General features: G+C 38.8%; 1 protein-coding gene and 1 long non-coding RNA gene across 2 annotated transcripts; one reads left to right on the forward strand and one right to left on the reverse strand.

Annotated features, from left to right (window-relative positions):
* Positions 1–915: 915 nt before the first annotated feature.
* Positions 916–2,133, reverse strand: LOC141699795 (uncharacterized). Its single transcript, XR_012566096.1, has 3 exons — positions 1,633–2,133; positions 1,313–1,474; positions 916–1,243 (listed from the first exon to the last, which is right to left on the reverse strand). It is a non-coding gene; the product is annotated as an uncharacterized LOC141699795 (long non-coding RNA).
* A 10,709-nt stretch (positions 2,134–12,842) lies between these two features.
* LOC141699792 (uncharacterized) lies at positions 12,843–14,021 on the forward strand. Its single transcript, XM_074503619.1, has one exon. The coding sequence runs from the start codon at positions 12,843–12,845 to the stop codon at positions 14,019–14,021; it is 1,179 nt and encodes a 392-aa protein (XP_074359720.1).
* Positions 14,022–15,187: the final 1,166 nt, after the last annotated feature.

A 15,187-nucleotide genomic window follows, 5' to 3' on the forward strand; every position in this document is an offset into this window, starting at 1 on the left:
ATCAACCAGTTATCTTTTCTTCCAAGTATTCCATTCTTCATAGAATTCCTTCTTCATGCATATCTCTTCTTACGTTTGTCTTGATCTTCTTTCCTTTCAATCAGCCGCCTTCCTTATCTGAAAGTTTCCTTTAAGTCCTGATATTATCTCCTGATAAATATCTCTTGAACCTTAAGTACTGATAACTTAAGTTCTGACTTCAGTATAAGTGCTGATTTCAGTTAAATACTGATTTGTCCTGTTTAAGTAAGATCTGAACAAATCATATTAGACGTGACAATATCAAATATATCTAACAACAACATTGTTACAACAGTTTTTTATAAATCGACCTAAATCTTGATTTAGCATATTATAATAAAAAATAATATTCTAGTAATTTAGGATATTATTTTGATATATCATCTATGTTGATATGCATACAAAAATTAACTTGGGTGTATGAGGCTACGTGCAATTGGTTAAACAAGAATTTTATAAATATCCAATCCCGAGATTTCTAGTAAAAAAAAGTTCATCAACAAGTATGAATTTTTGGAAATATGTAGGGGACTAAAATATTATTTAAAAAAATAATGCAGAATTTTGTGCAAGTTTTTTACGGAAAAAAAGCGTGTTATTCTGGTCTTCCCGTGTGCTTATATGAAAGAAAAGGAATTGATCTTCTTGTGTGATGTAAAATATAAAATTCCACTATAATGTTTGTATTGCCTAATACTAAGAGATGAAATAGTTATAACTTGCAACTCTTTTCTTTAAATAATTAGCTTAATCAGAAAACTGTGCCTAAATAATGCCCGGGTAGAAATACAAAAATACTATGTACATACACATACATAATGCAGATGAAAATTTCTTGACAGAGTTGTATAACAAATCATGCCTACAGGCATTTCACTTGCTACAGCCCCCATAATCACAATACAGATATCTGAATATTAAAGTTTCAGCTTCAAAACATTACAAGAAATTCTAAAATTTGAGGACAACCATAATGGCCATCAAACCTCAGCTAACATAAATGGCTTAAAGTTGGCATGGGTAAAAACACTGCACAATTTGAATCTCCATCAGTTGCTTTTTGAACATAAGTCCAGAACAATATACAAGAAAGTCGACATCTTTCCCCGAGAAAATATTCCCAGGTGTCTAAGCTCATAAATCGTACCCTATTCTTTGCGAGAGCAATTGAGGATCCAACTCCATCATAAGTCTCAACTTCTCCGGAAGGTTCCCAAGTCACCTGTAGAAAGAAAGAAAATTTAGAGAAGCAATATACAAAAGAATTCAGCAGACTCAATTGACTATCAACCTGGGCCACATCATCCAACTGACAGCGAGAAGCAGTAAGTTCTGAATTATCAAGAGGGCCAATATTTTTTGCAAACTTCCAGCGCATAGCCCTTGGAAAGGCTTTTTCACCCTCCTCGGAGTGCTCCGGACGAATTATACTCAGATACTCGAAAGCCCAGAACTAGAATACGAACAAAGAATGAAATCGACATACAATATTATAGAAAAACGCATGCTGTGAAAATAATGTCACAGAATAATTACAGATATATTCCGGCGATCTTATAAATGCTGCGAACTAAATATCACAGAATATACAAGGCAAAGACAATGTGTTACCAGTAAAAACTGCCAGAATGCTGTGAAAGCTCCTATCCGTCCCAGTAACCTTTTTCCTCATTCCGGCAAGGAAGGCTGCATATGTTATTGCCCAAAAACTGCAAGAGCTCGAAATGCATCACTGAACGGCTGTTGCCAAAGAAACAACTACCAATTACATAAAGGAACAATCGGCCCAGTATGGATATATGTATGCAGTAATAAAATGCTTTCCTATGTCATCAGAATTGAATTTAAAAATGGCAAATTTTGTAAATACAAAGGTTATTCAGAACCTTTATAGCTAGAGGATGCTACTGCGAACAGAAATAACAGATATAGCTTAGGAACTTAGATTATTTACTAGATATCCGATTTATGCTAGAAGCATACGGACACAAGGAAGACATTAATGCTATAGTAATCTCAAACAATAAATTGATAAAAAAAATTACCATAAAGACATATAGTTCAGATTAAAATTTACGGTTTTTAATTTTAATAGCTAGATCTTTGACAAGGTAATACAAGAAAAGTGCTTGAATTTTCGGAATAAGCAACGGTGGTGTAAGGATTTTGGTTGTCGACTAGATTGTAGTCACCGCCGCCGCGTTCACCCTCTTATGAAATATAAACAAAAATCTAATGAAAACCCTTTTTTATAAGTCTTAATCACAATAGTTATGGTATGACCAATGTTACCCCTTGTCAAGCCCCAATATACTCTTTCATTAAAAAAAGATATTTATTTCATAAATTTCATTTGTTTAATATAATATTAAAAAAATTAGGAACTTCTCCTATCACCTTAAAGATTTGAGAGATTTGATTAATTAACATGATATCACCGCCCAATTTATAGAGAGAGAGGAGGTTCGTGTGCTCCCACCTCTAGTTTTTTTTACTAGTTTGTATATTGGTTTGTATGTTGTGTTGATGAGCAAGTGTGGAATTTGATATTTAAACCAATTAAGGCCTCCAAACACTTTGGGTCTGTTTGACCACAGCTTATAAGTCAAATAAGTGACTTATAAGCCCGCAAGTAATTATCGAGGACTGTTTGTGTACGTAACTTATAAGTCGGATTTTTAACTTATAAGGTGATAAGTTGAATGTTAGTAATTACGTACTTTTTCTCAAGTTATTTTGATTTTTTGCATTTTTATTAACTTTAATTTAAAAATATATATTTTTAAATGTTAATCTAATCTAAAATTCATGAAATAATATAATTATATATAAAAATTATTTATTTTAATTTATTAAATTAAAAAAAAATCTGACCTATAAGTGAAATTATCCAAACGCTTATATAATTTATAAGTATTTATTTATTTATCACTTATAAATTACTTATTCAATATAAGTCAAAAGTTACTTATTTAAGATTTCCCAAACGGACACTTTAAGTTTTAGGAGATTTGGTTACTCAAAATCATTATTTAGTTTATACATGGAGGAAATTAAGAATCCGTAATCCGCAGTTAAAACAAATGCATAAGCATAGTTTTTTTTTGCTAAATAAATGCATGTGCATAGTTATTTTATGTCAAGCAATAAAAATTATTTTATGTAATAAGTATTGTTGACTACCATATGGTTAGGGTTATAGTTCGAGCCGATTCGAGCCGGTTTTAGATTATACGAGTTAGAGATCAGGTTTAAGTTAAACAAATTGAGCCATGCAAAAATGTTATATGAGCTGAAAAATGTTTTTGCATCCGAATCGATAATTTCAAGAGCCAGGTCGAGCTTACTCGCGAGTTTAGCGAGTCAGGTTTGAACGAGCTGGGTTCAGGCAGCTCGTATAATTGATTGTTACAGATAGCCCAATCCTTCAAAAGTTCGGCCCAATAACAATTTTTAACCCTCTCAAATCTAATTGCATCATTTCTCTTAAGTCAATGATTTGTGTTGTGGTACTAAATTAAAGGAAAGGGGGTGAGGTGGACAACGACGGTGGTGGAGGTGGTTGCTTTGGATGACGAAAGGTGAGAGAGATAAGAGAGATTAAAAAATGGTAGTGGAGGTGGTTGCTTTAAAAGTTAAATATAATGATTTGTGTTGTGTGTGAACGATGTGGGTTGTTGTGTTGTGTGTATGTGTCTTACAGTATGTGTCCCTAGTGGTGTATTTGTGTGTTTGACCTGTGAAGAGATTTGTGTTTGTGGACTTGTGGTATTAAACTAAAGGAAAGAGGGTGAGTATGCATCTTGACAGGTAATGTGTGTATTAATTTATTATGATTTACTTGTTTTTGTAAACCAGCTCGAGTTCGGGTTCGAGCCTGGTCGAGTTTCGGTTATCTAGTCGAGCTCTATTCAAGTTCGGTACATATTAGGCTCGGCTCATTTAGATAAATGGGTACGAAAGTGTCGCGCAGCTCGACTCTTTTTTGGGTTCGAGACGGGTGGGTTTGACATAGCAGCTCGAGCTCGAATGACAACCCTACATAAGATTGTGAACTATATTATATATGGTGAGTGCAGTTTTAACAAAGTTGAGAGTAAGTGTAGAAATTCTAATGAATATCACTTACTCCTGCAAATTTGCTTTAACTGGGAGGGGGTATGGCCAACTTATGTAATTAGTAATCGTCGTGCTTTTATCCAGGATGTTTGGGTTCACTCCACAGTTATAATCCACAGTTAGAAAGAATGACAACGTACCATATATCTTCTATAAATAAATAATTAGTTACCTTGATACATCATCCAAATATTATGTCTTCCCTTAGAGGAAACAGGATTGCTTAAATGATCATTTCATAAAAAAAATTCCACTTTGTTTCATTTATATTGTTGACTAAATGAAACAAATAATACATAAATTAAATAAAAAATACTTAAATAGTTCATATTGATATTGTATGTGCATAAGAAAAAGGAGCGTAACTCTAGTTTAAACTCGTGAGTCTTTGTATGTTTTAACGATTATGATTATTCAAATTTTGGATTCATGGAACACTAAACGAGTTCGATATCTACGCCAATTTGACATATTATTACGTTTCTTGTCAGTTTGAAAAAGAAAATTTGCAAATTAGCAAGACATGAGAAAAGAGTCATGTAATGGTCAGGTGTAAGACCCTTAGGCTGGATTTCATTTTGGGATCAAAATTCACCTGGCGGCGACATGGACCAGTCGCTAGGCGGCGACAAGGATTGGGTGCCAGGCGGCGACACGGACTAGTCGTTGGGCGAGGACTCAGATTGGGCGCCGGGCGGCGACACAGACTAGTCGTCAGGCGGCAACACAGACTTGAGCTGCTGTGTTTATGTGGGATTGCTGGTTGGTCTAAATGTGGACGACACTGAGCTGAGAGTCCAAAATGACTAAGGCATGGTCAAAACTGTAGGCACATGTGTGACACATGGGGGCTGAGATATATATGCATTATATATATGTATAAGTGCTGGAATATGCACTAGTGGGTTGCTGGAATAACCACCTTGTAGTTGGGGCTCAAGGAATTGGTGAAAAATTCGAATTGAGGGAATTTAAAATGCTGGAACCGCTTGTAACCGCCGGCAGTTGCTTCTGTTGGGGCTGTGTGGGTTGCATGGGCAGTTGCTTTTATTGGGGCTGAGTGGATCAGACTCCTATATATAAATCGATAGGCATTATGAGAATGTAATCCATGCATGTAGGCTTGTATGCACTAAACATATATCCATATGTTAGACGGTAGGGAAAAGTCTATAAACATATGTTGGGTTGTATTATTATATTAGGCAGTTTCCTAAGTCTGTAAGCATAATCGAGTTGTATCCTTATATTGTTGGTCAATAGAAGGTTGGGCATTCAGGCTCGTAATTTGTTGTGTCTTACATTTGCTTGGTAATTAGACACACTTGCACACATGATTGGTTCCTGTTGTGCGTTGGTTCAATATCATATCCGCTGTGCTTGGGTTTGCTGGGGTTGCTGGTGTTGTCGGGGCTACTGGGGCTGTTGGGCAACAACCTCTCGGAAGGCTGACTGCTTGGGCGCCTAGGTCGGCGACTGAGTAGGTCGCACGGATCAGAGAATTCAGGGTTAAAAATCTGACCCCGTGACAAGTGGTATCAGAGTTGCGTTGATCAGTTCGGGATTTGACATGATGGCTGGATCATGTGGGAGCAAAGTTGATTTTGCTGGGTTTCAAAAAGTGTTGGGCGAGTCCATGGTCAGAAATTTGGTGCCATTGATAAAGAAATGCAGGGCCATGAAGTATGATCTTGGTGACTTTTAAAATGCTCTTGGGGATCAGTTTGACGCCATAGAGAGAAGGTTCGAGGAGATATCTTTTCGAGTTGGGATGTTGATTGTTTAAGCAAAGTAGAACGAGTTGAGTTTTACTTGGAGTTATCAAGACGGGATGCTGGACACATTTCGTTGGGTGATGATGGAGATCACTCTGGACTTGAAACTTTTGTTCAAGGTGGGGAAAGTGCAAGGATTGCACAAAAGTCGTCTCTCTTTGGTAGAGGCGCATCTGATTTTTGAGGCAGTCATGGCGACTGTGGCGCAGCGTAGAGGCGTTGGCGTCAAGGTTCAGCGACGGGGGCTGGACTATGTTACAGATTTGGTGACAAGTGTTGGAAACACTTACCACAGTTATGTGGTGTGCAGATCGGTGGTGGCTGATTAGTTTATGGTGATTGGCGTGCATTATGTGTATATGATTCTTCCGGGGGCAGGTCTTGTTAAGGAAGAGCGCTGATCTTGGGTTTTGGTTATGTTGGCTTTTGGATAGTTAGAATTTTTGGGATATGTTTAGCCTATGGTCGCTCATATGGATTGAAGTGACTTGGAGGAACATGATCATGGTTGAAACATGTTCATGATTTGAGATGGCTGAGTTCCTATTGGTTTGACAAAGGTAAGAAGAAAATGCAGAAGTTAAGGGTTGTTCAAGTGTTGGTCAGCGACATGGTTTGTGGGATCAGATTATTGTTGGCGACGCATCTCTATAAGGCAGCAAACTTGGTATTTTCTGGAGGGGGCCTAAGTCAAATGTCTCCAAGGGTGGGAGACGCTACTGGAACTAAGTCAGAATGGTATTGGGTGTTTAGGAGACAGTGCGACTACACATGGTCATCAGAAATTTTGGTGACTAAAGGGGTGAAACCTTGGAGGTTAATCTAATCAACTCGGAATAGCTGATTGGGTTTGGCAGTGGCAGGAACCACAGACGGATTTGCAGCCTTGCTTCATAGGCGTTGGTTTCGCTACTAGGGGAGACGGACTTCTCAGAGTTGTTGCTGATTTGATGAGGAAATCAAACTCAGGAGGTGTGGGTGGGTTTGTAAGACCCTCAGGCTGGATTTCATTTTGGGATCAAGATTCACCTGGCGGCGACACGGACCAGTCGCCAGGCGGCGATAAGGATTGGGCGCCAGGCGGCGACACGGACTAATCGCTAGGTGGGGACTCAGATTGGGCGCCGGGTGGCGACATAGACTAGTCGTCAGGCGGCAACACAGACTTGAGCTGCTGTGTTTATGTGGGATTGATGGTTGGTCTAAATGTGGATGACACTGAGCTGGGAGCTAAGTTGGGAGTCCAAAATGACTAAGCATGGTCAAAACTGTAGGCACATGTGTGGCACATGGGGGCTGAGATATATATGCATTATATATATGCATAAGTGCTGAAATATGCACTAGTGGGTTGCTGGAATAACCACCTTGCAGTTGGGGCTCAAGGAATTGGTGGAAAATTCGAATTTAGGGAATTTGAAATGCTGGAACCGCTTGTAACCGCCGGCAGTTGCTTCTGCTAGGGCTGTGTGGGCTGCGTGGGCAGTTGCTTTTATTGGGGCTGAGTGGATCAGACTCCTATATATAAATAGATAGGCATTGTGAGAATGTAATCTATGCATGTAGGCTTGTATGCACTAAACATGTATCCATATGTTAGACAGTAGGGAAAAGTCTGTAAACATATATTTTGGTTGTATTATTATGCTAGGCAGTAACCTAAGTCTGTAAGCATAATCGAATTATATCCTTATATTGTTGGTCAATAGAAGGTTGAGCATTCAGGCTCGTAATTTGTTGTGTCTTACATTTACTTGGTAATTAGACACACTTGCACACACGATTGGTTCTTGTTGTGCATTGGTTCAATATCATATCCGTTATGCTTGGGTTGCTGGGGTTGCTGGTGCTGTTGGGGCTGTTGGGGCTGTTGGGCAACAACCTCTCGGAAGGCTGACTGCTTGGGCGTCTAGGTCGGCGACTGAGTAGGCCGCACGGATCAGAGAATTCAGGGTTGAAAATTCTGACCCCGTGACATCAGGCATAGTACACACCATCTAGTTCGTTTAAATTTAAACTTCACCTAAAGTCGTGACAACCAAAAGTATAATAATGAATGTGAGACTTTACACGAACAACATCTGATTGACGATGTGATCGTTCAAATCATAAAAGAACATATATTCCTTGCTCTTCGACATGAGATTAGTTATGATATTAATTTGGTTACACTTTGATGAATGTCTAATTTTCAAATTAATAAATCTCGTGTATCGAACGAGCATATGTGTGAATCAAATAAGTATAGACTGTGATGTGGAACAAAGAATTATAATATTAGTTTGTTTTTATTTTATTATATTAATTAGGAATAAATTTAAATATATTTGGTTAAAATAATATATATATATATATTAAGTAAGAATTATTACGTAATAGTCAGTTTATTTGTTATTTTTTAGGATCTTACGTGTTTACCAAATTTTAGGATTTTCATAAGATCTCATGTAATCTTCATTATGTAATAGAGTTGATTATAATTGAAATTGAGAATTGTTTCTCTCGTGCTATGGGTTGTGATTATGATGCGGTTAAGAAATCATAGTGTTAGTTATTCTTCTTCGGTTGGATCACCTTAGGCGTGGGTTTTCTGTGGTTAATCCACATTTATCTATCATTTTTCGTGTTTTTTAATACTCTCTTGCATCACTTTATTATTGAGATATTTTAATATTGTCATGCATTAATAAATTAATTATTATTAATTTGTGTTAATAATTTGTGTTAGTGGGGCTTGCGTTCGCGTAGACCCCACAACTATAGTCCATAATTTGTTATATTTCTCAATTTCCTGAAATCTGGTAAAACAGGTGGATTTTAAATTGGGTGTGGCGAAATCAAAAATTCGGGATTAATCAATCAAAAACATCATTTATATATAGTTTATTAAATAGTTGCAAGTTAAAACTATTCTTATTAACACGTAAATGAATTTATAATCTCTCGCTAAATAATTTCACCATAATATAATAAGAAATAATATGTGAGGTGAATTTTCATAATTACAAAATTGAACACAAATGTATCGTACTGCGTCATTATCTTGTTCACGTTAAGGGTTTCGTTTTTTTAAGTTTGGGGTATTATTGTGCTTAAAATTTAATCTTCCTCTTACGTAAGGGAAAATGAATTTGAGGGAAGACAGGAGCTTCATCAACTTATCACCTACCATTTATCTTATTATCATATTAATATTTACTAGAATGTTGATAAGTAGATGATATAATTATTCACAATTAATTATGCAGTGCGTCACTTATGATATTGAGTAACAAATTTATCTACACATGATCTTGTATAGATTTAAGCGCAAATATTGTGCATCCCAACTGTTGGTAGCTTATGAAAGCAAATGATTATGTTGTTGCATTGTACAGATATCATGTTTTCCAACGACCCCAAAAAACAGTGTGATATAACTTAAATGACGCAATAAATTTGTTGTGTTTTAAAGAGTGTGATATAACTTAAATGACACAATAAATTTGTTTTGTTTCTTATTTGTTCAATATCCATTTAGAAAAAAATCGTCAATAGGACACTAACACAGTGTCAAAATATTTATATTCTTGAGAAGCTAGCAGTTCCATTTATTACATGGAAACAACCAGGTGCTGCAACTACTTCATAGGTAATATGAAACGAAAATAAAGGTAATAAATATAAGATTTTGTTCCGGAGAAAGATAGCAATTTTTAAGATTTAAAATGAGATTCAAGGTAAATTTAAATTGAAAATTTAATCATAGGAAATTTGATTGTTTAGTTGCAGAAAACTACTAATTGTTGCATAATTTATAGGCCACATGAAGCATACGTCTTTGGTCAGATATTAACAATGTACACCTTAGAATTACAAACATAATATTGAGCAAGAAAATTGTAATACCTCAGTGGCTTCATCAACAATTGTTTCACACATTGTATCAGGACTCCCTGTTTGAAAACCTTGTTCGAAAAGAAGGTAGTTAATAGGTCCATATTATTGCATATCATTAATACCTATTTTATGTTCATTTTCGTAATTTTATTAATAAATAAATTATTTTACTTTGTTTTGTAGGAAAATAAATAAAATCAGAATTTGAGTTGGAAAAGGAGCAAATAAGGAAGGAGGTGGACTATTCTAGAAGTCAAGGGATTTGGAAGATGAATAGAATCCTTATTGGAGAAGAAGAAGAATTTATTTTAAGAATCCTACTTGTATTCCAAGAACCCAACCCTCATATTTTCCCTATATATATGGGTATCCCCTCTTGTATTTTACACATTCAACAATCCAACACCCAAGACACCCAATTAGTTATTTGTTTTGTTCATCTTTTTATCATGTGTAGCTAAATTTGTTACCTAGGATGAAGATGAAGTTAATTTAATTGCTTTGATATCTTCTCGTTCCTATTATTTGATTCTCATGATTTTTCTTGGTGCTTAATTGTTTGATTGACAAAATGATTTTGATATATTATTGTTACCGAATTTATTTTTCATAGCTTATGCTTGCTACATGAAGTTTTGATGGGTTATTGTTAGATAACAAGTTCCATAGTATATGCTTGTCTCGTTAATTAAAATTTATTTATGAAGAAAAGAGAATTGATTTTAGGGCGAGTTGATATTAATTGTGATTGATTAACGGATTCGAATTTTTTAAATTTTCCATATTATTTGATCTATTTGCTAATTAGATTAATTCAAACTCCTCTCAAATCTTATTGTCTAGTTCGCTTGATTTAAATTGTTAGGGTTTTGAAAATTCATAGTCTCTGTGGATCAACCTGTATTTGTTATTATTTTACACATCAGTAGTAACCATCTTGATGAGACATTATCGCCAGATTGAAGAATCTTAAAGATGTTTTCGGTAACTTAAAAAAGGTTTAAGCAAGCATTAGTTGTTCCCTAACCAGGTGGGGAGGTATTTACTTGAAAGTTCACCCACTGGTAGAGAAAAGCGCAATTCCTGCTAAAGACAACCACCTTAGTCCTGATTCGCAGAACTCAATGCAATCCGGACTGGGGGCCAAGAAAAGCTCAACTCCTTCTAAAGACAACCTCCTTAGTCCTGATTCGCAGAACTCATCGCAATCCGGACTGGGGGGCAAGAAAAGCCCAAATTCTTCTAACACAACAATCAAAAGCTCACGTTCTACAGACAAACACAAATTCACTCCCCCATCCAGAAAATCCGCATAAGGGAGTGGGGGGCACATGATAGTACATATAGCTCCTGGAAGGACTACTCCTAAGCTCCTAACTCCATACAGCTCCTAGAAGAACTATTCCTAAGCTCCTAACCCCATACAGCACCTGGAAGGACCACCCATAAGCTCCTAACTCCATACAGCTCCTGGAAGGACTACTCCTAAGCTCCTAACCCCATACAGCTCCTGGAAGGACTACTCCTAAACTCCTGACTCCACGCAGCTCCTGGAAGGAGTAGTCCTGCACACTACCACTCCTAACTAGCTCAGTCCCGTAAGCATAACCTTGATAAATCCCATCACGTGAGACGTTGGCCCATGCACGTGATGAGGACAACTGTCACACATCAATCATGGAAATAATCAGGGCACGTGTCAGAGGATCCTCAGAACATTCATCAGCCAGTCCCGCGTTGACACGTGTAAAGCATCCACTCCAGCCAGGTGTCCTCCGCTCCCAGAACCAATGGCTATGATCTAAAGGTACCAACCCCAAAACCCTACCCTTGGGCTATAAATGGCCCAAGAAGGTGAGGTTTTGGGGTTAATCATTCTTCACACTCATATACACACACGACAACCTTACATTCATATTCATCTTCATCTTCCCAAAAAGCTAGTTCTTACTCTCACGCTGGAGGCGCCGCGGGACCCCAACCCCCCTTCCGGTGTTGTTTTGTAGGAACCCAACCACAACGACACCTCTACAGCGGCGAAGGATCCAAGACGGCGCCGAAGGAGCAGCCCCGCCACCAGGAGTTATCATTTGGCGCTAGAAGGAGGGGCTCTCCATCCTTGGGTCTCGGTGCCCCTGGATTCACCTTCATCAACAAACTCTTCAAAGAGTCCATTTATTCAAACTTGTAAGAACCCAAGCAACCAACCTTTTCCATAAGCATGAATGTCATTTATTTCAGCCGCGTTTGAGTGTGCTCGTTATTTTAGGCCACGTTTGTGTGAACCCGTTTTGTTGATTTAAGCCACGTTTGTGTGAGCTATCGTTAGTTTTAATCGTTATTGCTCTAGTTTGAATATGGCATTTACGTTGTACTTCATCGTTGAATAGTCCCATAAAATTATTTGAACTGCTCCCAGGAAGCTATTTGTTAGTTTTTGTTGTTATTCTGGGTAGTTTTTGTAAATTTCATAAAGCAACCATAGACCGATATTCTATGTGGCATATTGTTGTTATTTGTTGTTGGTATTGTTGAGAAATGGCAAGACTAGGAAAGGATACCTCTGGAAGACCATCTGCTAGTACTCAGGTCCAGGAGCCGGACCACTCCCAGGCCCTCGACCCGGGAGCCGAGAGAGAAATATTCCAGGAGCAGCCACTACACACTCCTGTAGTGGAGAGAATTGTAAACATCAGGGATGCCAGGACCCTCATAGAGCTCAATCAGTACAAGTATACCAATTTCCCGGTAGCCGAAGAGCACATGGCCAACCTTACAAGCGATGAACTAGCAGAAGCAATCAGACTATATAGGCAGGAGCATACCCGGCTCCAAGAAGAAGCCGAACTAGAGGAGGAACTGGAGGAATCCGGAGACTCCCAGCAATCAAAGAGGTCTGTGTTCGACCGAATTGGAGCCAAAGGGAAGAAAAGCAAAAAAGATCAAAGCAAGATAGAAGCAGAAGCTGCTAAGCAGAGAAAGTTGGAAGAAGTCCGATAGCATTTCAGGAAAGAAGAAGCAAAGCTTGAGCTAAAGATCCAAAAGAGGATGCAGCTGGAAGAAGAGAAGCTATTGGCCAAGTCTAGGAGCAAAAGAACCCGGAGAGACCCTACTCCGGAGCTGATTTCTAATGACGAAGAAGAAGAGGGGCAGAAGGACCTAAAAGATATGATCTATGAATTGCAGAGAAAAATGGACAGAGACTCAGGAGTAGAGGTCGGAGAAACATTAACTCCATTCAGCCACTGCTTGGAAGCTATCCCCCGGCAGCGGAACTTGAAGCATTACAACTTCGACTCCTTCGATGGACTAGGAGACCCAGAAGAGCACTTGAACTACTTTGAACAGATAGCGCAAATATATTACTACAACGACCGAAATCAAGGTTATTCGCTTCAACTCTTAAGGGGGGCCCAGAGATGGTTCAGCAGAATCCCCTCCCACAGCATCCACTCCTGGAAGGAATTTCGAGCCTCCTTCCTTCGGAGATTTCGGGCAAACAAAAAGCACGAAATGCACATGTGTCGCCTGGAGATAATCCGGTCGCATGACAATGAGTCCCTCTCTTCATATATGCGCCGGTTCCAGGAAGCAATCAATAAAGTTTCAAGTTTGGATGAGAGGGAAGCTTTAAGCATTTTCAGAAGAAACCTGGACCCAGAGCACAACGAGAGGTATATAGTGGAGCTAATCAATAAGGAGCCGCAAAGTCTGGCAGCAGCTTATTCCATGGCTGCCAGATTCATTAAGGAAACAGATGTGCTCCAGGAAATGAGGATGACCAGGAATGGGGGGTCCAGGAGCAAAAACACTGATGACCAACCGAAATGGGGTTACCATCAGGATAAGAAGTTCAAGCAAAGCAATCAAGGCCAAGAAAGACAAACTACTCCGGTTTTCCAGAGACTTGGTCCTAAGAAGGAGTCAAGCAGTGACCCAGGACCCGCAAAGCAGCTCCGGGAGCCAAAGCAGGAACCAGACTGGACTCCTCTCAACATGACCCGGGAGGAAATCTTGAAAAAGGTAAAAGACAAGCCTTTCTATTATCCTCCTAAACCAATGCAAACTCCTCCGGAAAGCAGGCCTTATAATAGGCAGTGTGATTACCACGAGACCCATGGCCACAAGACTGAGAATTGCTTATCACTCAAGTACTTCATTGAGGACCAAGTGAAGAAGGGGAACATGAACAAGTACTTAGTTCGGGACAAGAGAGGGGAAGCATAGAAGAGAGGAAAGAATGTAGTCAATGTGGTCCTAGGTGGATCCTACTCCCCACCCCGGAGCCCGGACTTCGGCGAAGAAGTGCTCTCAATCCGATCACTCCCAAACCTGGTGATATCCTTCAGCAGCAATGACTACGAAGGAGTCAGCCCTCATCATAATGTAGCTTTGGTTGTCACTCTAGACATCTTTGATAATGAAGTAAGAAGAATGCTCATAGACAATGGCTACTCGGTAAATATTCTCTTCAAGCACACAGTGGATAGAATGCAGTTAGGGAGTGTCCGCTCAAATGAATGTCGAGAGGACCCACTCTATGGCTTCGGCCACAACTTAGTCCTGATCCAAGAAATTTTGTATCTACCAGTCATTTTTGGATCCGCTCATAACCAAGTGACTCATGTCATCAAATTTTATATGATCAATGATCATTCTTCATACAACGGTATTATTGGCAAATCAGCCCTGACCATGATGCAAGCGATAACTTCAATCTCCCATCTCAAGATCAAATTCCCGACCCCGACAGGAGTCGGGGAGATTAAAGGAGATTACGGAGTTGCTGAAACATGCTACAACCAGGGGTTAGTTATGGCATAAACCCATCAAGATAACAAGAGGAAGGCTACGGTCCTTCACAAGGAACAAAGCATGAAGAAGCACCGACCCCGGACAGAGGAAGAAGCAGACAAAACAAGTCCAGAGGGACTGGAAATCAACCAAGTCATGGTAGTAGACAAGGCAAATCAAGTCCCAGAACAAGCTAGTCCTACCATGCAAGCAACCAAAGAACCTGAACAAGCAAACTTCTATCTAAAGAAGAACTCTGAAGCCCGGATTCATCAAATGGTTTCAAAAAAAGAACAAGCAAAAATTGAAGCCGCAGTTGAAATAGAAGAAGTCCAGGTAGATGAAAGCAATTCTAGCAAAAAAGTGAAAGTTGGGTCAGGACTCGAGGAGTCCTTCAAGGAGAGATTAGTGTCCTTGCTCCGGGAGTACAGAGATGTTTTTGCCTGGAGTCCAAGGGACATGCCAGGACTACATGAGTCCATAGCAATGCACAGCTTGGATGTCAACCCCAACAGAAAACCAGTAAAATAAAAGAGAAGAAACTTTGCTCCGGAGAGGCAAAGAGCCATTGACGAAGAAGTAGAAAAACTACTCAAAAC

This window comes from Apium graveolens, unplaced genomic scaffold (genome assembly GCF_009905375.1).
Source record: "Apium graveolens cultivar Ventura unplaced genomic scaffold, ASM990537v1 ctg1319, whole genome shotgun sequence".
Lineage (NCBI taxonomy): Eukaryota > Viridiplantae > Streptophyta > Magnoliopsida > Apiales > Apiaceae > Apium > Apium graveolens.